Source organism: Ursus arctos, unplaced genomic scaffold (assembly GCF_023065955.2).
Source record: "Ursus arctos isolate Adak ecotype North America unplaced genomic scaffold, UrsArc2.0 scaffold_8, whole genome shotgun sequence".
NCBI lineage: Eukaryota > Metazoa > Chordata > Mammalia > Carnivora > Ursidae > Ursus > Ursus arctos.
This window is the reverse complement of record NW_026623100.1, coordinates 50,975,113-51,000,749: the sequence shown is the minus strand read 5'-3', so window position 1 is coordinate 51,000,749 and position 25,637 is coordinate 50,975,113. Positions and strand designations below refer to the sequence as shown.

General features: G+C 41.9%; 1 protein-coding gene across 2 annotated transcripts in view; it reads left to right on the top strand.

The window, feature by feature from the left end:
* Nucleotides 1-25,637, top strand: part of ACOXL (acyl-CoA oxidase like) — a 330,346-nt gene that overhangs the window by 190,348 nt on the left and 114,361 nt on the right. For both annotated transcript variants that reach the window (XM_057309096.1, XM_057309097.1), the window contains exon 13: nucleotides 3,219-3,308. In XM_057309096.1, coding sequence (XP_057165079.1) covers nucleotides 3,219-3,308 — 90 coding nt within the window. The remainder of the gene's footprint in view (nucleotides 1-3,218; nucleotides 3,309-25,637) is intronic.

The following is a 25,637-nucleotide window of genomic DNA, read 5'->3' as shown; positions in this document are numbered from 1 at the left end:
TCAGCTTGCCACCCATGGGTGCTCTGGGTGCCTATGAGGTTAACATATTTCCTCTTTCCCCAAATCCAGCACTCTTACTTTCCTGTCTTGCTCACCGGTTCTGGCTCTCCTCACACCTGACTCACTCCTCAGTCTCCTCTAATTGCAACATCCTCAGTCATGTTCCTCCTCCCTCCAGAACACTCCATGGCTCCCTTTATCCAGATCTGTCTTTCTGGTTTCCCAGTCCCTCCCCACTTTCCTCCTCCCAACACTTACCTCTGTCCTCGCAATCTCAGTTCCTATTCCAAGCCTTCTTCTCGGGGTCTTTCTTTCCTAGGCACCCTTTTATTGCCCACATCATAAGATTATAGATGACTTTATTTTTTTTTTCTGTTGGTTTTTCTCTGTGTTCTGATTTTTTAAAATAATGCTTATGTACTACTTTTAGTAATTAATTAAAAAAACCCAGTTCATTTTTAATTGGAAAATCACACACACACACACACACACACACACACACACACACACACAGTGTTTATAATCATTTGTCCCCCAGAGAATTCAGGGATCCAAATGTAGAATTTAAGTCCCTCAAGAAGATGGCTGCAAGTCTGCGTTCAGTAACTCTCTGTCACATAGGACACAGATACCGAGGACTTGTTGAACCTTGTTAGTTTCTCAGTGGGTCACTCCAGATACTTCAAAGATTTAGATGTTTATGAGGATGGGCCTCTCTGGCCTAGTCTGAGGAAATTAGATCATAGCTATGCCCTTGGTAGTTTCCAGAGGTTGGAAGCAATGTGCTGGCCACAGCCGTGCCTTGAACGGTTGGCTTTGGGTTTTCTCTTGGCTGTTTCATGTTCAGCTGTCTGCAGGCTCTGCGACGGCTGTGAGCCTCGTACCTCAGCTGGGTCTGGGCCCTGGAGAGTCTGGAATCATCGGGAAAGCAATCATGTGGTTTTACTTGATTTTCAAACATGAAGAGGGGTTCAAAGTTGAGATTCACCATCTAGAAGAGAGATAAATCATATTGCATTGGAAGAGCCAACATAAGATAGAGCATCTGTGTGTTCACAGGACTCTCTTGCCCATTCTCGGAGAGACCGTTGTTACTCGTGTGCTGATTTTGCTGTATTTTGAGTAGATTATCTCTCAGGTCATTTTAAAGCCCTGGTGGCCTGGTTTTCCCCAGGGCAGAGCGTGAACACATTCAGAAGCATCAGAGAACAACAGAGAACATGACACTCGCACCCGTACTAGGGGAGACCAGAGCAAAACACCGAAAGAAGAAGTATTCTGTTTTTTCAAAATCTTTATTTGAGCACTTAGCAGCTATGCCTCTTAGATAAGAATGCTTCTTCCCAACACCGAGGTGGTATCTGTAAGTGTTAATCTTTTCCACACCAGAACTTGATGGAGATTTAAGAACATTCCAACATAGCTCCCAAGCCTCCCTTTCTTCATCTGTCAGATGGGGTGATGCCTACCTTACTTACGTGGCTGTTGTAAGAATGAAGAGGGTTATATGGATTAACAAGTGAGGGTTGGGTAAAGCACCCAGTCCAGAATCCGGCCTGTGGTGGGTACTCGATCAATGGCGGCACGACAATGATGAAAATGAGTCAGCTACGGCCTTGCGGCGGGGAAATTCTCTGTGGCCTGGTCACAGTCAGTCAGAACCTAATCTCACGTGGTCTGCCTGTGGGGCGGGTTGAACCCTGTGGTTATGGGGCAGGGTTGGGGGAGGTTGGAAATGTTACTGATTTATTTTTCCATACATACACCCTGTTTACATTTACGAAAGTAATGAAGCATTCCTGCAGATGAGAACACTGCGCAGTCTGGCCTGCGCACACTGCCGCCATGCTGACCTGGGTGGCAGGGAGGGGAAGTAGGGGCATCAGAGGAAGGCTCTTAGGCCAGGAAGCACTGATGCTCGGGGACTTCGGAGCTCTGAGGGCAGCAGGTCCCCGGAAGTTCTGGCTTCCCTGACTCAAGTGGCCATTTTCAGAAATAAAGGTGGTCCCCCAAGGCATTAAGGGACATTGAGATTGGAGTGTCTGGCTGCCCCTGGGAGCACTCTTGTGTGAGGCCCCGTGTGGCTTGAAAATTTCGTCAGGGCCTATGGGCTATGAGAAACAAACTGAGGGCCTCAGAGGGGAGGGGGGTGGGGAATGGGATAGGCTGGTGATGGGTAGTAAGGAGGGCACGCATTGCATGGTGCACTGGGTGTTATACACAACTAATGAATCATCAAACTTTACATCGGAAACCGGGGATGTACTGTATGGTGACTAACATAATATAATAAAAAAACATTTTAAAAAAAAAAAGAAAATTTAGTCAGGGGCTGAATCTTGTCATTCCCTCTTCAGAGCTGAAGGGCTAAATGCAAATGCTCCTGGGAGAAGTAGCATGACAGTCACCTCTGATATAACTTACGTAGGCAGGATTGATTTGTGAAGGAGATTTTGAGAGTGGGAAAGATTCTGGGAATTTAATGGGGAGAGCTACGAACTGTAAGAAATACAGCACGGGGGCCTTCAGGAGGGGAAGGGCCCGAGGCCAAACAAAGGCAAACTTTGCGGCTCCACATTTTGCCTGGGGCTGATCGACTTTCTCCTGAGCAGCTGCTTCTCCCAGTTTGTGTGCAGAAATACTGTCAACACTTTGAAAATGAGCAGCAGGCTACTGCCATTTAAATAAGGATTTCAGGAAGTGGGGAAAAAAAAGAAAAAACTAGCTGGAAACTGGAGTGTGAATTTACGATGCAAAGTATTTAATGATATTAACATGCAGAGTGGCAATTTAGGATTTTTATGTTGTGTCCCAAGAACCAGGTATATTTGCTAATTTTGAAAGGGTTGGGGTGGGGGAGGCATCATTCTCCTGCATATTTTAGGATGTAATCATTGATTTCTTGACATTTATTAGAATTCATAAGATTTGAAAGAGAGAAAAAAATTAGCACAGTTTGTTGAAATATTTTGGAAAAACGTGACATGACTGTTTTCAAATGTTTTTACTAATAATGAAAACCCACAATAATATTTATGGATCAAAAGCAAGTGTATTGTTTCAGAATTCTTAGAATGGTTATTCTGGGCAGGAAAACTATAGTTGTTTTATTCTTTTCCATTTTCTGTATTTTTGTTTAATTTCAAAGAAAATGTTAGTCCTTTATAATGGTGGAATTGCAAATTTGCAATATGTTTCCTTTCTTTTCTCTGCAATAGGGTTACATGATGGAAAACCGAATCTCAGGCCTAAAGTGCGACACAGATGTGTTTGTAACTTTTGAAGGTGACAATGTTGTTATGCTGCAGGTAAGATTCAAGAAATGTTTATTCTTCTTAAACAGCATACTTTTCAAGATCAAGAGTTATCCAGAAATCTGAAGTGTTTCATTTGTTTTATCTTCATCTGATGTCTTCATTTAATTGGCAGGTGTTTTCCTGTTAAGCACTTGATTTTTGCAGTGATTGAACAGGGGATTAAATTATTTCTCTCCTAGCTGATCTTTGACATTAACCTATATCTTTTTTAGTTGAAGAAAACTTCTTCTTGTACCTATTTAGTCAGATTCTTCTACTGGGAAGCCTATTCCAAAAGAATACTTGAGGACCCAGAAGATAAACGGGCAAAAGACGTGAGAAGGCAGGTTATAAAAGGAGGGCAATCGATCAACCTCCCTGGTGATCTGAGACATGCACGTGAGGGCATACTACACTACTATCTCCTCCATCAAATTTGCTCACGTTTAAAAGCGTAGGTGATGGGTAGTAAGGAGGGCACATATTGCATGGTGCACTGGGTGTTATACGCAACTAATGAATCATGGAACTTTACATCAAAAACCAGGGATGTACTGTCTGGTGACTAACATAATATAATAAAAAAATATTATTATAATTTAAAAAAAGCATATTGAAGTCCCAGTGTTGGTGAGAACAAAAGAGGCACTCTTCCATGTTGCTATTAGGCTGTGTGTGATTCCACTTCTGGGACTATCTAAGGTAATAATCCTAAATACAGAAAACTTTAGGGCACAAACGTTTTCATTAGTACATTATTTATTATAGCAATAATGTTGGAATCTAAATTTTCAACAATAGGAAAACGATTATGTAAATCATGTTCTGGCCACTCAGTGGGGAATTATATAGCTTTTAAAATTGTACTTACAAAGAGTTTATTACAGAAATTAAAAACTTATGATATGGTAAGTAAAAATGATATAAAATTATATATACAATGGGATCGCAATTTGGTGTTTTTACAAAAGAAAAACAGGGACTTGTGGTTCTGCTAAGATGGAATGGCCCTATTCCTCCCAGGTCCTCCTCTTAATAACTGAACACTCTGGACATAACACAAATGAGCATAGGAAGACTCTGAAAGAGAGAAAGAAGAAGGCAGGCTGCCTAGGGACCTTGGAACCGGAGGAAGGAAAAGGCAGTAAGTTGTCTGTGTTCCTTATTGCCTTCCATAAATCCTAGATAAGGGCACATACGTATGACCTGAATCTCTAATAGGTACAGACAAACTCCAAGAAAAGCCTGTTCTCCCTAGCCAAAGGACAGGGAAGATGGTGGCCTAATAACAAAAAAGCTTTCTGGCAATACTATCTCTACATCAGTCAAACAAAACGGAAAAATTAAACACATACACACACAACACACACACTCCAATTTCAGCATGACCTGGCAGGAACTGATCTTTCACCTGACTTCTGATCCATGGAAGTAGTCAGAAGCAGGGAGCAGGTGGTTAACATTCCCATTACTCAACCTGGCGCTATTGGTAGGGCCCAGCAGGGAACTAATCTTTTTTTTTTTTTAATGTTTTTTTATTATATTATGTTAGTCACCATACAGTACATCCCTGGTTTTTGATGTAAAGTTCCATGATTCATTAGTTGCGTATAACACCCAGTGCACCATGCAATACGTGCCCTCCTTACTACCTATCACCAGCCTATCCCATTCCCCCACCCCCCTCCCCTCTGAAGCCCTCAATTTGTTTATCCCTGCCGAGTGGAAGCAAGTGGAGCTTAGATTTTTACATCAGGGTAATGTCAGCAGGGCCCATTGGTAAGCTAAGCCTCCACCTTACTCAGCAGCAACAAGACCCTTTGAGGCGATGTAAGGTGAAACAAATCACCAATATGCTTAACCCTGTACCCCAGTGTCAGCAGGATCCAGTGGAGAGTTGAGCCCCTACCTCCACAGCTAAAATGGAGGTCATCAACTAGACTAACCCTGGAGGTATGGTAAAGAACAAGAAGACTCAAATAACCAATATTAGGAATGAACATGGGTATATCACTAGTTATCTTGTAGGAACTAAGAAAACGATGAAAGAACATTAGAAAATAACTTTACATTAATAAATTTGATGACTTAGTCAAATTGACCAATTCCTGAAAACCATAAACACCCAAACCTAACCAACTTGAATAGACAACCTGAATAGTCCTATAATCTCATAGAAATTGAATTTTTAATAATAATAAAATGCTTCCTCCAAAGAAATCTCCAGGCCAAGGTTTCACTGGAGAATTCTATCAAACACTTAAGGAACAATTTTATGCAATCTCTTCCAGAAAATAGGAGAGAATGGAACACTTCCCAACTCATTTTTTAATTTTAATTTAATTTAATTTTTTAAAAGAGAGACAGTGCATGAGTGGGTGGAGGGTCAGAGGGAAAGAGAGAATCCTAAGCAGGCTCCATGCCCAGCACACAGCCCAACATGGGACTCGATCTCATGACCCTGAGATCATGACCTGAGCTGAAATCAAGAGTTGAATGTTTAACCAGCTGAGCCACCCAGGTGCCCCTAATTCATTTTATATAGTTTGTGTTACTCTGATACCAAAAATAGACACTACAAAAAAGGGAAAACTACATATCGATAACTCTCGTAAATTTAGATATAAGAATATTCAACAACATATTAACAAATTGAATCTGACAGTGTATAAAATGAATAATGCACCATAGCCAAATAGTATTTATTCCTGATATGCAAGACTGCTTCAGCATTCAAAAATCAGTTGATGTAGTCTGTATCATCAGACTACAGGAGAAAAAAATCATATGATCATATTGGTTTACACAGTTAAAGCTTTTGACAAAATGTTGGTGTAAAATCTTATCAAACTAAGAATAGGAGGGAATTCTTCAACTTGATAAAAAGTACCTACAAAAAATATAACTGACATCATGCTTACTGAAGAAATGCTGAATGCTTTCCTCCTAAAAGCAGCATCAAGTCACGGATGTCCACTGGCACTACTGTTATTCAACATAGAGCTGGAGGTTATAGCGGTACAATAAGGCAAGAAAAAGAAATAGAAAACATACATATTATAAGGGAAGAAATAAAAACTTTCCCTGTTAGCACATCATGTGATTATCTGCATAGAAAAATCCATGGACTCTACCCCCAAACTCCTAGAACTGAGTTCAGTAAGACTGCAGGATACAAGATCAGCAAACAAAAATCGATCTCATTTCTGTATACTAATAACAAATGTGAAAAATGAAATTAAACACACAATATCATTTACAATTGTTCCCAAGAAAATGACATACTTAGGTGTAAATCCAATAGACATGCATAGGATCTATATGCTGAAAATTACAGAACGCTTGAAAGAAATAAAAAAAAAATCCTAGATAAATGGAGAGACATACTATATTCATCAATTGGATGACTCTGTGTGGGAAAATATCAATTCTGCCCAAACTCATCTATACATTTAATGAAATTTCCATCAAAATCACAACAAAGTTTTCTATAGACACAGACGAGCTTATTACAAGACATCATCAAAATGGAGAAATAGGAGTTTTCTGCCATCTTACGCACAAAGAACACCAATTCTGATAACCATCCAAGGATGACAGTGCCTTTGGGCAAGTCTAGGAGTCCAGTGAAGTTCCAGCACACTGTTGGAGCAAAAAATAATGAGATTGGGTACATTGAAGAGGGTAAAAGGAACAGTTTCACTTTACCCATGTCAGCCCTCCCTCAAGACAGCACAGCTTAGTGACAAGAGAGATTTTTGGCATGTGATTTCTCCCACAGGAAAAGTGAGAGCATGTGAGTGAGTACCCAGCTTCCCCAGCTGTGTGGGACACTGCCCAAGAGGCCCATTTCTTTCTCCTCTCACTCAGATTTCTGAGGTGTGTGGCATGATATGGAATGCAAGGAGCAGCTGGGAGAATAGCAGCCAGGGCTCTCAGAGGACAGTGATTGGACATGGATCCTCCTAACTGCTTTGCAGCCCACTTATGAGCCACTGGGGACACCTCACCTACAGATCCTCCATGTTGGTCCACAGGCACCCACACTACTCTACATGCCTCAGTCACACACGTCGCTACTCCATGGCCAGTTATCAGTGTACACTCCCAAGGGCAGCGAGAGCCAACCTTTGTAGTCAGTGAGCACATACAGAAGGCCAACCTGACTCTGTGGGATTGGAAGAAAACATACAAACTTGAGCATTCAGTACCAGCCTAGAGGAAGTAAACAGGAAACTGCAAGCATTAATCCTGGTTTTGCAGGATCAAAAGAAGTCGTACAATCTTAAGAACTATTCCCTAAGAGGGAATAAGAAGTGTGGAACATGTGTATCCATAGAAGGTCTGAGAAAGCCTCAAATTCACGCAGGGCTGATGGAAGGCATTTCTCTCCCAAAGCCAGTCAGTAAAGAGCAGAGGAGGTGACTGCTTCTTCAAACGTGAAGATCACAATGCAAGACTTCAAGGAACATGAGAAATGAGGGAAACATGACACCCCCAAAGGGAAACAATGATTTTCTAGTAACTGACCCCAAAGAAATGGAGATCTGCAATTTTCCCAATAAGTAACTCAAAATAGTTGTTTTAAGGAAGCTCAGTGAGCTACAAGAAAACACAGAAGATAATTCAATAAAAGTAGGAAAGCAATACATGAAAAAAAAGAGAATTTTCACAAAGATATAGAAATCATTAAAAAGAATCAAATAGGGGCACCTGGGTGACTCAGTCGGTTGGGCGTCTGCCTTCAGCTCAGGTCATGATCCCAGGGTCCTGGGATTGAGCCTCACATCGGGTTCCCTGCTCAGTGGGGAGCCTTATTCTCCCTCTCCCCCCTGTTTGTGCTCTCTCTCTTGCTATTTCTCTCTCTCTGAAATAAATAAAATCTTAAAAAAAATCAAATAGGAATCATGAAGTTGGGGAATACAGTGAGTAAAATGAAAGATGCAATAGAGAACATCAACAGCAGACCTGATCAAGCAGAAAATGAATTTGTGAAAGAGAACACAGGTCATTTGGAATTATCCAGTCAGAGGACAACAAAGGAAAAAAGAAGGAAAAAGAGTGAAGAAAGCCTACATGAACTATGGAACACCATTAAGAGAAGCAGTCTATGCATATTGGAATCTCAGTAGGAGAAGAGAGGGAGAAAGGGTGAGAAAGCTTATTAAAGAAATAATGGTTGAGAATGTTCTGACTCTGGGGAGAGATGTGGATATCCAAATTCATGAAGCTCATAATTCCTCCAAGGCTTTCTTTCCAACTCAAAAAGATCTTCTTTAATGTATAGTATAATAAAACTGTCTAAAACAAAAGACAAAGAATGTTAAGAAGAGCAAGAGAAAAAAATTCCTCAAATACAAGAGATCCTTCATAAGGTTGTCAGTGGATTTCTCAGCAGAAACTTTACAGGCCAGGAGAGAATGAGGTGATATATTCAAACGCTGAAAGAAAATAACTGCTAAACGAAGACATTTAACTTGGAAAAGTTGTTCTCCAAAAATGGAGAGTTATAGACTTTCTCAAGCAAAAAGCTGAAGGAGTTTATCACCACTAGACCTGCCTTGCAAGAAATGATGAAAGAGTTCTTCAAACTGAAATGAAAGGATACTAATTAGTAACATGAAAACATGAAAGACAATAGTAAAAGTAAGTTTATAGCCAGATTCAGAATATTCTAATACTGGAATATGGTGATATGTTAAACATTCAACCCTAGTATAAAGGTTAAAAGGTGAATTATTAAAAATTACTGTAACTATAATAATTTGTTAAGGGATATACATTATATAAAAAGGTATAAATTATGACATCAGAAACAAAATGGGGAGGAGTAAAAAGGTAGGATTTTTATATGTGATGGAAGTTGTTATAAGCTCAAAATAGACTGTTATATCTATACAATATCCAAGTAAGCCTCATGATAATTACAAAGCAAAAAACTATAGTAGACACAAAGGGTAAGGAGAAGAGAATCAAAGTGTATCTCTATGGAAAATTATCAAATCACGAAGGACGATGGCAAGAGAGGAAAAAAGGAACAAGGGAACCACAAAACAGCCAGAAAACAGTACAATGGTGTGAATATGTCCTTACATGTATATAATTATTTAAATGTAAATGGATTAAATTCTCCAATCAAAAGGCATAAAGTGGCTGAACGAAATAGAAACAAACAAACAAACAATACCCAACTATATGCTGTATGTAAGAGACTGACTTCAACTTTAAAGACACATATAGGCTCACAATGAGGGGATGGAAAAGATACTCCATGCAAATGGAAACCAAAAGGGAGCAGCGGTAGCTACACTTCCATCAGACTAAATAGAATTTAAGTCAGAAAATCTAAACAAGAAATGCAACTGATTTCTGAGCATTGATTTTGTAACCCGCCACATTACTGAATTGCTCTCTAAGTTCTAGTAATTTGGGGGTGGAGTCTTTTGGGTTTTCCATATAGAGTATCATGTTGTCTGTGAAGAGAGACAGTTTGACTTCTTCTTTGCTAATTTGGATATCCCTTTTTGTTGTCTGACTGTTGTTGCAAGGACTTCTGGTACTATGTTGAATAATAATGGCGAGAGTGGGCATCCTTGTCGTGTTCCTGATCTTAAGGGAAAGGCTTTCAGTTTTTCCCCATTGAGAATGATATTCAATGTAGGCTTCTCATAGGTGGTTTTTATAAAATTGAGGAATGTGCCCTCTATCCCTACACTCTGAAGGGTTTTAATCAGGAAAGGATGGTGTATTTTGTCAAATGCTTTTTCTGCATCAGTCAAATGCTTTTTCTGCATCAGAGGGTCATATGGTTCTTGACTCTTTTCTTGTTGATGTGATCTATCACACTGATGGATTTGCAAATGTTGAACCACCCTTATATCCCAGGGATGAATCCCACTTGGTCTTGATGGATAATCCTTTTAATGAGATTGAAGAAAGAGAAATTAGGGAATCCATTCCATTTACAATAGCACCAAAAATCATACGTTATCTTGGAATTAACTTAACCAGAGAGGTAAAGGATCTATATTCTAGAAACTACAGATCACTTTTGAAAGACATTGAAGAAGACACAAAAAGATGGAAAAATATTCCATGCTCATGGATTGGAAGAATAAACATAGTTAAAATGTCTATGCTACCCAGAGCAATCTACACTTTCAATGCCATCCTGATCAAAATACCAATGACATTTTTCAAAGAACTAGTACAAACAGCCCTTAAATTTGTGTGGAACCAGAAAAGGCCCCAAATCGCCAAGGAATTGTTGAAAAGGAAAAACAAAGCTGGGGGCATCACGTTGCCGGATTTCAAGCTATACTACAAAGCTGTGATCACAAAGACAGCATGGTACTGGCACAAAAACAGACACATAGACCAGTGGAACAGACTAGAGAACCCAGAAATGGACCCTCGGCTCTTTGGGCAACTAATCTTTGACAAAGCAGGAAAAAACATCCAGTGGAAAAAAGACAGTCTCTTCAATAAATGGTGCTGGGAAAATTGGACAGCTACATGCAAAAGAATGAAACTTGACCACTCTCTCACACCATACACAAAAATAAACTCCAAATGGATGAAAGACCTCGATGTGAGACAGGAATCCATCAAAATCCTAGAGGAGAACACAGGCTGCAACCTCTTTGACATCGGCCACAGCAACTTCTTTCATGACACATCTCCAAAGGCAAGAGAAACAAAAGATAAAATGAACTTGTGGGACTTCATCAAGATAAAAACTTCTGCACAGCCAAGGAAACAGTCAAAAAAACTAAGAGGCAGCCTACGGAATGGGAGAAGATATTTGCAAATGACACTACAGATAAAAGACTAGGGGGCGCCTGGGTGGCACAGCGGTTAAGCGTCTGCCTTTGGCTCAGGGCGTGATCCCGGCGTTCTGGGATCGAGCCCCACATCAGGCTCTTCTGCTATGAGCCTGCTTCTTCCTTTCCCACTCCCCCTGCTTGTGTTCCCTCTCTCCTGGCTGTCTCTATCTCTGTCAAATAAATAAATAAAATCTTAAAAAAAAAAAAAAGAAAAGAAAAGACTAGGATCCAAGATCTACAAAGAACTTCTCAAACTCAATACACGAGAAACAAATAAACAAATCAAAAAATGGACAGAAGATATGAACAGACACTTTTCCAATGAAGACATACAAATGGCTAACAGACACATGAAAAAATGTTCAAAATCATTAGCCATCAGAGAAATTCAAATCAAAACCACACTGAGACACCACCTTACGCCAGTTAGAATGGCACAAATGGACAAGGCAGGAAACAACAAATGTTGGAGAGGATGTGGAGAAAGGGGATCCCTCCTACATTGTTGGTGGGAATGCAAGTTGGTACAGCCACTCTGGAAAACAGTGCGGAGGTCCCTTAAAAAGTTAAAAATTGAGCTACCTTATGATCCAGCCATTGCGCTACTGGGTATTTACCCCAAAGATACAGACGTAGTGAAGAGAAGGGCCATATGCACCCCAATGTTCATAGCAGCATTGTCCACAATAGCTAAATCGTGAAAGGAGCTGAGATGCCCTTCAACAGATGACTGGATTAAGAAGTTGTGGTCCATATATACAATGGAATATTACTCAGCCATCAAAAAGAATGAGTCCTCAACATTTGCTGCAACATGGACGGCACTGGAGGAGATAATGCTAAGCAAAATAAGTCAAGCAGAGAAAGACAATTATCATATGGTTTCACTCATTTATGGAACATAAGTAGGAAGATCGGTAGGATAAGAAAGGGAAGAAGAAAGGAGGTGTAAGCAGAAGGAGGAATGAAGCATGAGAGACTATGGACTCTGAGAAACAAACTGAGGGCTTCAGGTGGGGGGGAATGGGATAGGCTGGTGATGGGTATTAAGGAGGGCACATATTGCATGGTGCACTGGGTGTTATACACAAGTAATGAATCATGGAACTTTACATCAAAAACTAGGGATGTACTGTATGGTGACTAACATAATATAATAATAAAAATTATTATTAAAAAAAAAAGAAAAAGAAAAAAGAATCCTAAAATTTGTATGGAACTACAAAGGACCCTGAATAACCAAAGCAATCCTGAGGAAGAACAAAGCTGGAGGCATCACGCTTTCTGATTTCAAACTATATTACAAAGTTATAATAATCCAAACAGTGTGGTACTGGTGGTACTGGCATAAAGAAGGACGTATGGACTAATGGAACAGACTCAAGAGCCCAGAAATAAATCCATGCATGTGCAGTCAATTAATATGGCAAAGGAGCTAAGAATACTCAATAGAGAAAGGATAATCTTTTCTGTCCATGGTGCTGGGAAAACTGGACATTGACATGCAAAAGAAAGAAATTGGACTCCTATCTTACACCACTCACAGAAATTAACTTGAAATGGATTATATGCTTAAATATAAGACCTGAAACAGTAAAACTTCCAGAAGAAAACAGGGGAAAAGCTCCTAGACATTGGTCCTGGCAACAATTTTTTTGGATATGATACCCAAACACAAGCAACAAAACTGAAAGTAAACAAGTAGGACTGCATCAAACTAGAAGGCTTCTTCTCAAAAAGAAACAATGAACAAAATGAAAAGGCAATGTATGGAATTGGAGGGAGTATTTGCAAACCATTTATCTGATAATAAGTTAATATACAAAATATAAGGAAATTATACAACTCAGTGACAAAAAAGAAAATAACCCAATTTAAAAATGAACAAAAGACCCGAATAGATATTTTTCTAAAGAAGGCCTAAAAATGGCCAACAGGTACATGAAAAGGTGCTTAACATCACTGATCACCAGGGAAATGCAGATGAAAACCACAATGAGCTATCACCTCACACCTGTTAGGATGGCTTTTATAGAAACAAAACAAGACCAAAAGCTAAAAAAAAACTGGCAAGGATTCAGAGAAAAGGGAACCCTTGTGCACTGTTGGTGGGATTGTAAATTGGGACAGGCAATATAGAAGACAGTATGGAGGGTCTTCAAAAAATGAACCCCGAACTAAGTTTCATACCTAGTAAGAGTTTTAACTCAAAATTAACTACTTAAATATAGAACATACAATGATAAAAACTTTTACAAAAAATTTTAAGAGAAAATTTTTGAGAGCTCAGACCAGAAAAAAATCTTAGATTTGACATCAAAAGCACAATTCATAAAAGGAAAAATTGAAAAACTAGACTTTATCAAAATTGAAACGTTTTTCTTTGTGAAAGACTATGAAGGGAGATGAAAAGACAATCTAAAGACTGGGAGAAAATAATTGCAAACCACACATCTGACAAAGTCCTTGAGTCCAGAAGACATAAAGAATCCTCAAAACTCGACAATAAAAAACAATCCAATTATGAAACAGGCCAAAGACATGAACAGACATTTCACTGAAGAGGATATGCCAATGGCAAATGTGAACATGAAAAGATAGGCAACATCCTTAGCCTTAGGGAACTGCAAATTTAAACCACGTTGAGATACCACTGCAAACCTATCAAAATGCTAACATTTTAAAAATATTAATAATATTTTATATCATGTCAAAGGAAGCAGAGAAAGTGGATCACTCATACGTTACTAGTGGGTATATAAAATGTTACAGCCTCTCTAGAAGAAAGTATGCCGTTTCTTAAAAACTAAACACGTGCTTACCAGAAATTATACTCTTGGACATTTACTCTCAGAGAAATGAAAACGTATGTTTACACAAAAACCTGCACGTGAATGTTCATAGCCAGTGTATTCGTCACAACCCCAAACTGGAAAGAATCCAAGTGTCCTTCTCTGGGTGACTGGGTGGCCTGACTGACATGTCCATACCATACTCAGCAGTAAAACACAAACAACTGTTGAGACTCTCACCAACTTGGATGCTGAGAGAAACCAATCTTAAAAGGTCCCATGCTCTATGATCACATTTATATAACATTCTAGAAATGACAAAATCATGGTGCTGGAGATGAGGTCAGCATCGCCAGCAGTGAGGGAGGGAAAAGAGAGGCAAGTGGCTGTGATTAGACAAAGGTAGCATGAGGGATCCTGGGGGTGGAACTGTTCCGTGTCTCGTTATGCGGTGGTCACATAGATGTACACATGTGATAAAACTGCAGGGAACTAAACACACACACACACACACACCTGCATGTAAAACTAGCAAAAGCTGAGTGAGTTCTGTGGATTGTACCAGCATCATTTTTCCTGATTGTGATATTGAACTGTAAACAGTGCAGTGTTTCGCAAGATGTTATGGTGGAGGGTACATGAGGTCTCTCTGAATCATTTCTTACATCTGCATTCATACAATTACATAAAAATAAAAAGTTAGGGGCGCCTGGGTGGCACAGTCATTAAACATCTGCCTTCGGCTCAGGGTGTGATCCCAGCGTTCTGGGATCGAGCCCCACATCAGGCTCCTCCGCTGGAAGCCTGCTTCTTCCTCTCCCACTCCCCTGCTTGTGTTCCCTCTCTCACTGGCTGTCTCTCTCTCTGTCAAATAAATAAATAAAATCTTTAAAAAAATAAAAAGTTAAACAAAAAAGAACAGAAACCTTTGCATGGGTAAGTTTAAAAAGAAATATTAAAAAAAGAAATACATCAAAATGTTGGAGATAGTTATCTTTATGTTGTAAAGGCTCTGGATGTTTGAAAAATTTTATATTGAAATGAATTTTTTAATGAAAAACATTTTGATCATGAAAAATTGGCTAACTTAAAGAGTAGTACAGACATTTCTGGAATGCTATTCAGTTGTAAGTTTAGTCTACTGGAAACTAAATGTTAGAGGGTACTTAGTGGCAGCTTTCCCCTGCCCCCTTATTATTTTAGCTTTTAGAGATATCTGTAGTTAAGAACTGCCATTTAATTTGGGCTAGATTAACAGTTGCCTGCTTTTTTGTCTCCCTCCTACCTAAATGTTGCTTTAAAAAACCTCTCCTTAAGACTATTCAGGAATCAGAGGGGCACCTGTGTGGCACAGTTGGTTAAACGTCTGACTATTGGTTTCAGCTCAGGTCATGATCTTGGGGTCCTGAGACTGAGCCCCACGTTGGGCTCTACCCTTGGCATGGAGTCTGCTTGAGATTCTCTCACCCTCTTCCTCTGCCCCTCCTGCTTGTGCCCTCTCTCTCTCAAATAAACCTTTTATTAAAAAAAAGAATATTCAATAATCAGACATTACACTACTTCACATTCTCCATCTCAGCTGGTGATCAAGTGTGTGGTTTTTCAACAACTTTCTCTTCTGGGAGTGTGTTTTAAACTTTAGCATGTGGTTCGGTGTCATCTGAGTCTGAAATTATGATTCAGTGCTTTCACTGCAAGCTCTAGCTTGTGGGCACCATGGACAGATTGTTGAATTTACTTAGGGGATGGTCACAGTTTCTAACTATGAATGAAAATGGAAGCATAGGGAAAGATAGGGACGGCTTGCTATTTGTCACGTAAATGGGAGAATGGGCAAGGAGAGGGAGGGACTGTGAACCACGGTGGGGCAGTAATGCAGGGATGCTGGGCAAGAGGGAGGCTGAGCTGCCTACCCAGGAAGACTTGCGTGGCAGCACAAAAAGGCAGAGCATCCTTGCAGTGAGACCCCATGGAAGGCCTTCAAGGCCCAGGCTGAGGAAGGAAGCCAGGAATGGCTCAGTCTTCCAGAAAGGAGATAACCAGCGACCTTAAAACCAGTAATGACCTTCTTTGGCCAGTTTTCCAGACAGACATCTTTCGGACATGTGCCCGAAAAATACTACCTCAAACCATGATTATTCTTAGGCAGAAACATTTATTTTATAAATAGTATGTGTCAGGAGTCCCCAGATCACCCTCAGGTTTGACAGTTCTCTAGGACTCACAGGACCCAGCATGTAGTCATACTCTGAGTTAGGATTTATTGTAGCAAAAGGATAAAACACAAAATTAGCAAAGGTAAAAGGCACATGGGACAAAGTCTGAAGGAAACCAGACATGAGTTTCTAAGACTCCTCTCCCACTGGAGTTACACAGGACATACTTAACTCTTCCAGCAATAATTGTGACAGTATATGTGAAATATTGTGTAGTAGGGAAGTGCATTAGACACTCAGTATGCAAGGTTTTTATTGGGGGCTGGTCATGTAGGTCCCCTCTACTTAGCGTACCTCAAAATTCCAGACTTTGAGAAGGAAAACAGGTGGTCAGCATAAACCATAGTGTTTGCACAAACAGTTTAGTCACAGTGAGCCACACTTATCAGTCAGGAAATGGTGGGAACTCTCCCCAAATCCAAGTTCCCAGATGCCAGCCAAGCACTATCCTTGCGAACAGGCCTTTCCAAGAATAGCAGTCTCTGGCCTGCTGTACTCTTTTTTGCAGTGGTGTGGTAAGATAAGGCAGATGCCCTTCCTGATTTGCTAGGAAGACGGAAGGTGAAAGGTGTGGTGGGTGGGGAAGTGATCCCAAGGCATCCAGAGTTAGGAAGAAAGAAGAAGCTATTTAGACACTACAGCATGAATAGGACGACTGAAAACCGAAGGAAGAACTGGTTCAGGAGGATGATGACATGAACACCCACATTACTGCTCCTTCCTCGTCAAATCCCATTGAAATAACTGGAAGAAAGAATAGAAAGGAACAGATCTGCAGGGACACTGGCTGTGGGAAAGGGGCCATCAGAGGACCAAGGAACTTGACCTCTTTCTGGAGAATGGAAAGCAGATGGGGTGGGAATGATGGGTCAACCCAAGTGGAGAGGGCTGGTGGTGAGAGTCGTTACTTTTGGGTATCTCTGGAAAGACCCTGAATCACGGGGATTGAGAGCAGGAGAGGGATTGGGGCAGAGAGCCAGGCATTTCTGTAAAGCCCTGCCTAGCTGCAGGATGGCTGGGCTCCCGCATCAGAAACCTTCACTACACTAGTAACATCTGCCACAATTCTGGAAACTGTTCTGGAAAAGGACATTTGACAGCCTTCCAAGGAAGGGCTTGGTCTCCTTGGGTGAGAGACCAAGACCTCTACACACATTAAGTTTTGTGCTGGGGGGAGGGTCAGCCTGCCTGCTTGCCACCAATTGACACACCCTACAGGACACCTGTCAGTTGACAAGTCCTATTTTGTACCCAGAGCTTTCAGGCCACACAATGGGAGATACCTCTCCCACACAGTGATAGAGAGGTGGCTCTGGCTGCCTGAACTGGTCAACCTGGCCTTCCGCTTGAGTGTTGGAATCTGCCCATACTGGGGAGGCTACCTTTCTCTGGGCTGGATTTTGCTTTGGTTCTACTTCCTGAAGTAGAGATAGAAAATTTAGGAGACTAGGGGATAGCAGAAATTGGTCAGTGAGTTTCATAGCATTCCAGTGTTATCTACAGTGCTTTCAACCCTCTGCCCCAAGGTGAAACTCTAATGATCTTGAAAGTGGTGGGGCTGCTGTCCCATGATTGAGGAGATGGGAAAGAGTAGGCATACACTATAGAGTTTCTGCAGCCTTTACCTATTTCCCTTTAAGCAAGATGGAAGGTCCTCTGACCCTTTCATTATTTTCCTGGGGCAGAGGTTGTAGGCCCTGGGTGAAATTTAATTATGTCCTCCACCAAATCCAATTATGACCCACACCCATGAAATCCCATTATAACTTTCTTTGCTTCATTAGAGATACAACAGGGCAGGTGCCTTCCTAATCCACTCTGGCAGATTTCCTAAAGATTATCAGTCAGAGGCTTTGCATACATTGTTCATTACTCTGCAAGTAGAGAAATATGCAAAAATGCAAATGACCTATGGTCTGACTTGCTTAAAGACTGTGTATCTGGTTTCCTATAAGAAATCTGATTCCTTAGAGATTTTAGGCCTCCAAGGGTATTTTCCCAAGGATATTCAGGTATTATTTTGTTTTTCTTGTTATTTCCAACTTTTACTTAGAAAAATTTCAAGTAGAAATTTCAAGAGAAAAATGGGAAGACTAGTACAGTAACACTTGGATTATATTCTCTACTTGAGTAGATCTGCCACTTCTAAGTGTTAATACTTTGCTATATTTAAATGTCCTCTTTCTTTTTTCTTTCTTTCTTTCTTTCTTTCTTTCTTTCTTTCTTTCTTTCTTTCTTTCTTTCTTTCTTTCTTTTCTTTCAGAGAAAGGGAGAGCGTGCTTGCTTGGGGGCGGGAGGGGGTGGTGAAGAGGCAGAGGGAGACAGAGAGAGAGAATCTTAAGCAGGCTCCAAGCCCAACATGGAGCACAATGCAGGGATTGATCTCAGGACCCTGAGATCATGTTCTGAGCAGAAATCAAGAGTTAGATGCTTAACTGACTGAGCCACCCAGGGTGCCCCTAAATGTCCTCTTTCTTATTCTGTGTATGTGTGTGTGTGTGTGTGTGTGTGTAGCCATGTGAAAGTAAATTGCAGACATCTGTAAAAACTTCAGCATTCATTTTCTAAAATAAAGACAGTTTCTTACTGAGTACAATACCATCATCATACCTAAGCAAATGAACAATAATTCCATAATATTTTCTAATGAGGGTGATCAGGCATTCAAGGGAAACCAACAACATGAAAATGAAGGAGCAAGATGAACAAACAGAACTACTGGCACTGTAAGAAACAAAACAGAGAAATGAAAACTAATTAGTATCCTTAGAGTTTGTGACAACACTGCATCCATAAAACAAGAACAGCCTGCTATGACAAATGAGCATTACATTAAACCATAGTAACCATAGTACAGAGAAACACAGTAAATTAAAATTAGACATTTGCAAAATTTTAAAATTTTGCTGAAAGATAAATTTGAGAAAAGTTTTTCAGAATGAAGATCAGAAAAACCAAATGAAGGGAAATAAAGAGGAAATAAAAGATATGGATGATCAATCAAGGAAATCAATGACATTCCTGAAAAAGAAAACAGAGAATACAGACAGGCAGACAAAATTAGAGAAATAAAAGAAGATTTTCCAGATCTGAAAAGAGCCTAAAAACAGCCTGGAGAATTTTAGATCACTGGGTAAGGACAAAAAGAGGTTTCCCAAACCTTAGACTGAAAAAAAATATCAGATTACTTACCAAGAAAAGAGATCAGATTGGCTCAGCCCTTTTAGCAGCAGTGCTGAAGGCTAGAACAACACAAGTTTAACACATCCACACATCCCTGGAGATCCTGTTCACATTCAGATTCTGGGGTGGCTCTGGGGTTCTGCATTTCCAGCAAGCTCCTAGGTAATGCTGAGGCTGCTCGTCTGCAGACCACATCTTGAGTGGCAAGGCTCTAGAATAAAATGGAACAATGCCTTTGGAATTCAGAAGAAAGTTATCCTGAATTAAAATTTCGTAGCTAGCCAAATTATTGATCAAATATGAGGCAAAATAAAGACTTACAGATATTCAATTGCTCATGAAGTTTACCTGCTGTGCACTTTTTGAAAAAAAAAAACACATTACTTATAGATGAACTGCAAAAAAGCATAAAAGGAATTAATAATTAGAAAGACATGTATGCTTTCTGGAGCTAATCCAAGAGGAATATGTATAAAGAAATAGCTGGGGAGTAGTGGTGTGGTGAGCCTGGGACACAATTAGTCCCAATTAGAACAGGAAGTCAGAGGGATCAAAAGAATGGCTTCAGAAGGAAATGATTTTGGTTCAACAAATAGAATGATTAAAAAGCAGGAAGATCTTAGTGATGGGATGGAAAAGGCATATGTTTCTTCTTGAAACAAGGCGTGGAGAGTCCTTTAAGATTTCAGGAAAAATAAAATCACTCAAGAAAAGCATGCTCCAGATAATATGCAAACTAAAACAGGACACGAGAATCTGTTTCAGCTTGACACTTGGAAGTGTCTCCTTCTGGCAGAACAAACCTCACTTAAAAATGGTTATTTATGGAGTGAGGTCTTAGAAAAAAGGGATTGGGCAAGAGAGGTTTACTTTTTATTTAAGACCATTTAATATGGCTTGAATTTTTAAAATAAGGTATATTTAAAAACCATTTTCTTAAAAAATCCCTCCTTTAAATATGAAAGTGAAAAAAGAGAAGGAATGAAGAGTAACAAAGAAAGGAAAGCCTCTCTGAAAGAGACAACGAAGATCAGTCCCCCCCTTCTCTCACATGCATGTGCACACACGTGCACACAGGCATGCACACGCCTCACCCTCTAGCCTTAGTGTTCTCTCCACCCCTACCACTGGAGAGAATTCCACATTCTTCTTCTCCCAGACAAGCAGAACCTCAGGGGCTAGAATGGGGCCTTGGGACCAGTATGATGTTAAGTTAGGACAGGACCTCAGGCTGCTAAACCTGGACTCCCCCTGCCCCTGGAAGGACCCACAGAGTAAACCAGAAAGAACATTCTCCCTGGGGCCCCAGCCTTCTGGCTATAGCTGAGCAGCAGGTGGAGAAGTTGAGATGGCAGTAGGAGAAAAGTACAGATATCCCTAAAAACAAAGGTGAAGTTTGGGTCAAACCCAATCTCAGGGCCATGGAGCATCAGTTCTAAAGTGCCTGAGATCAGGATGACAAGAGGAGCAGGTGGTACAGAGGTGATGGGGTTGTGGATGACACGTCTGTTTACCTGAAGGATCAGCTGCCTTCCTTTTTTTTTTTTTTTAATGATTTTTTATTATATTATGTTAGTCACCATACAGTACATCCCCCGGTTTCCAATGTAAAGTTCGATGATTCATTAGTTGTGTATAACACCCACTGCACCATGCAATACGTGCCCTCTTTACTACCCATCACCAGTCTATCCCATTCCCCCACCCCCCTCCCCTCTGAAGCCCTCAGTTTGTTTCCCAGAGTCCATAGTCTCTCATGTTTCATTCCCCCTTCTGATTACCCCCCTTTCTTTATCCCTTTCTTCCCCTACCGATCATCCTAGTTCTTATGTTCCATAGATGAGAGAAATCATATGATAATTGTCTTTCTCTGCTTGACTTATTTCACTTAGCATTATCTCCTCCAGTGCCGTCCATGTTGCAGCAAATGTTGAGGACTCGTTCTTTCTGATGGCTGAGTAATATTCCATTGTATATATGGACCACAGCTTCTTAATCCAGTCATCTGTTGAAGGGCATCTCGGCTCCTTCCATGATTTAGCTATTGTGGACAATGCTGCTATGAACATTGGGGTGCATATGGCCCTTCTCTTCACTACGTCTGTATCTTTGGGGTAAACACCCAGTAGTGCAATGGCTGGGTCATAGGGTAGCTCAATTTTTAACTTTTTAAGGGACCTCCACACTGTTTTCCAGAGTGGCTGTACCAGCTTGCATTCCCACCAACAATGCCTTCCTAATCTGAGGGCTCTCGGAGAGAGAAAACAAGGGGGTAGGCTGAGGGCCTGCTGGATCCAGCAGAATCAGGGGCAAATGGTTCAAAGGATCTTCCCTAAGACCTACAGATAGGGAGTTACGTCCAAAAGCACCTCTGGTGATGGCAGCAAAAACTGGGGGGAGGTGTGTGAACTGAGACCAGAGAGGCAGGCCGAGGCTGGCCTAGTCAAAGCTGTGAAGTCCATGCGTGGAGCAGCCGAGAGTGGGCTTGGGACCAAGTCTCACCCTTGAGGAACATGGTGGTGTCCAGGCCAGGGTGGTGGCATTGAAATGGAGTGAGGAGGACAGCTTGAAGTTCTGCTTAGGGCATAGAACTGACATGAAGCATTTACAAAATGTGATCATTTGGGGGAACTTGGAGGGACTTTTGGGTGATGCCCTTCTTAGAAAAGCCAAGCAAAGTAATTCGAACAGGCATTCTATTTTTCTATTTCTAAATCCAATGACCAATACCCAAAGCTGGCACCAGTGTTTTCAAAACCAGATGTTTTAGCATCTAAATAGTGAAAGCTCTCCCCAAGGGCCCCATGTGTGAGATTTTGGAAAAAGGGAGCCTTCTGAATCTGGCCCACTTGTTTATCTTTATTTCTCCGCTCTCCCAGGTGACTTCATTTTCTCTACAGCGAGATTGGTTTTGGCATTGTTTTTCAAGTTGGGATCTATGAGTTCTTTATGAGAATGTGTTAATTATTTGTTTTAATTCTGATGATAATCTAAAGAGAAATAGTCCAAGTGAGTTATGTAGATTGTCTGGATAACAACCATATAACCAGAGACTGCCGTGGGGTTCTGGCCTTCGCCTTTAAATTTACAAGCCCTTTGGCACCAAGTAATATCGCCTTGGTCACCAGGAACCCACGAGAGAAGAACAAATGTAGGTTTTCTATGACTAAAACAATGCGTTTGTGCCAAGTGAAGGCCAAGGGCTGCTATGACGTGCTGCTGCAGGAAGATTTCGTAGTCTGAGCCTGGAAGGGGAAGGGCCTCTTTCCCCCAGCCCTCAGAGGCGTGGGCATAACCCATCCCCAGGAACCCACACAGCCGTGGAGGGCCAAGTTCATGCTGCAAAACAGTCTGCCACATATTATTAGGGCTGTTGATATGAATCTCATTAGTTTTATAGTTTTGCTTGTATTTAATTTCATAGTTTATAATTGAACCAGAGCCACAAACATAAGGTGTTTATATCTAGTTAAATGTTTGAACATGTTCAAGTAACATTATAATTTGAAACAACTTAAGTCAACATTGAGGGTTAAGGAGAATTTTTGTTTTCCTTCCGAAAGGGTTTGCGCCTTACTCAAGATACAGAAAACTTCGTAGGATTTCCTTTCTTAACATTCTCCTCATTACCTTCATTTATTTATTTATTTATTTAGTCCAGATGTAAAACTTCAGTTACTTACCCTTTTGAATAAAAGAAAATAAGTGTACCAGTAATATCTACTCCAACCAACTCCACTGGACAAGCTTTGTTGTTGTTAGGGGGTGGGCTTCAGGAGAGGCTGAACACACATGCGTGCACTGCAGGGAAGCTTGCTGTAAGGGGCAGATAGGAGCGCATGGAGCAGGGAGAGGGGAGAGGGGAGGGGTTGGAAGGCAAGGTTGGGGGGATGGGGCTGAGAAGACCTGGGACAACAGCAGCAGGTGTACACTGGGGAAAGTGGACAAGATAGAGTCGGGGAGTTCAACTTGGACCCAGCTGCCAGTGGGGTTAGCAGTCAGGACACAGCTGGCTGCATGTAATACACTTACCCGCCAACGTGGCCTAAACCATAAGAACGAGTATCATCCTCCATGGTAACCCCAGAGCTGGCTCAGTGACCTGTCTGCCCTTAAGGCCCAAGCCTCTTTCCAGCATTCAACTCCACCGACATTGGAGAGGTTCCTGGATGGTCTCATCTGCATCTTAAAGGGCATTCCAGAAACCTTGCCCAGAAACCATCAGCGGAATTCCTCTGAGATCTCACTGGCGAGGACGGTGCAATTTGCCAATGACCTAGCTGCATGGGAGCTGGGGGTGAGCACTGGGCATTTTCTACCTCTTCAGTGAGACAAGGTGTGGGCCAGAAAGCAAAGACTGTGTGGGGGCCAATGGTAGCTAGTCGCAGACAGCTGACCAGTAGCCCCTGTCCTACAAAGTGTGTTCCTGAGCTGGGCACCACCATTCAAGGAGAACTGTGCTGGCCACAGGTGGCTGATTGATGAGGCCAGGAAGTGGGAAGGGACAGAGGTGGGGGTCAGGGGCCCACTCCCAGGCTCCTTACACTGGCTGCATGGAGATCCTTGGCATCCTTGGATGAGGCCCATGCCACGGGTTACCAGATCAAGGGTCTTCAGGGCCAGGCAGAGACCCAGGTAACTGCAGCAGGCCCACTCCCAGGCTCCTTACACTGGCTGCATGGAGATCCTTGGCATCCTTGGATGAGGCCCATGCCACGGGTTACCAGATCAAGGGTCTTCAGGGCCAGGCAGAGACCCAGGTAACTGCAGCAGGCCCCTGAAATCTCAGAGCGCAATGGGCCCCTGCCCTCTCCAGGGGGCTGCTGCTGCTTACTTTCCACTGACTGCTGCCTCAAGGGAACATGGGTTCAGGCTCTCCAGAAATTCCAATTTTGCAAGAGAAGAGGAAACACATCGTTTGTTCTTAATGTGAAAGGGCGGGCAGGGAGAGGTCAAAGAAAACATGTCTGTGGGATATGCTGAGCCACAGAGCCTGGCACTCAGTAGGTGCAGACCTCCAGCCCTAGCCTGCTTACCTCCTTTGAAAGCTTCTGCTCTAGCAAACATGGCCACAGAAGCTGATGGATGAGGTTGGGCCGGTCCCTGGGGAGGAGTGAGGAGAGGGGGTAGGCTTTAGGAGCTCCCTTCTTGTAGTCCAGCACATTCCTGAGAGTTTGCCTGCCAGGCTTCAGGGTTTGGGGCTGACCTGTAGCGGCAGGAAGTCCCCACATCTGATCTGTCACTACAGAACCCACAAAGGAGGAGGCTCTGGAGGAAGGCCTTCTTGGAAGCCTGGGAGGGAGGCCTCGGGGGCCAGATTTGCCCACCCTGACTGATTGTGAAACCCTTGGCTTAGCCTCTCTGAGCCCCCACCTGCACCCCGGGCATCATCCGCACCCGGTAGGACTCTTGTAATTACTCCCATCAAATACTCAGCACACAGTAGGGGCTCACTCAAGGCTGTGTCCTGGTGTTGCTTATTCTCCATTTGATTACAAATTCCATGGTCAGTGGGTTCGTCGTTTTATTTATATAGTTTCTTTGATATAATCCATATTTATATGGAGCTTTATTTATATAGCATTAAATAGAGATAAGTTCCTTGTCTCTTGGAGGCCCCTTCTACATTTTAAAAGTGGAGGTGATAACCCAGACTCTATAGGGGTGTTATAAGGATTAAATGAGAGAACACAGGCAAAGCATTAACTGTGGTTATTGGCACGTATAATGAAAAGCTCAGTAATGTTAACTGGTTGCTAGTATAGTGCAGGGCGCATAATAGATGCTTAGTAAATGCTTAGTGGGTGCTGTGATGCAAGGGGCCTGGTTTGGGCTGGGCCAGGCAAGGGGCTTTCCTTGTAGCTATGGGCAGTGTTTCCAGAAGCAGCCGAGATTAGGGTTAAGGCAGAAAGCAGGAAGGCTCTGTCCAGCACCAGAGCAGAAGATCAAGTCAAATCTGTGGAAGGAGAGCAAGGCCCAGGTGCGAGAGCCGGGTGCGGCCTGGGGCCACAGCAGCTCAGGGCGAGAGTACATGGCAGGAGCAGGCTGATATCATGTGGTCCAGGTGCACGGAAAGGCATCAGGCCTGGTGGCGAATCAGTGAGCAGAGAGGGAAGGAGAGAAGGGGGTGGGGGTGGAGAGAAGGAGGAGGAGGAGGAAGAGGAGAAGGAGGACAGGCAGGGGAGGGATTAAGAGAGAAAGAGAGGTAGACAATGGAAGAGGAGGATAAAGGGTGAATGGGGACTGGAAGAATTTCCTGTCCTGTTGTCTGTCGCTGCTTAATACTCGCCAAACTTCCAGACTTGGTGGCATAAAACCACAAGC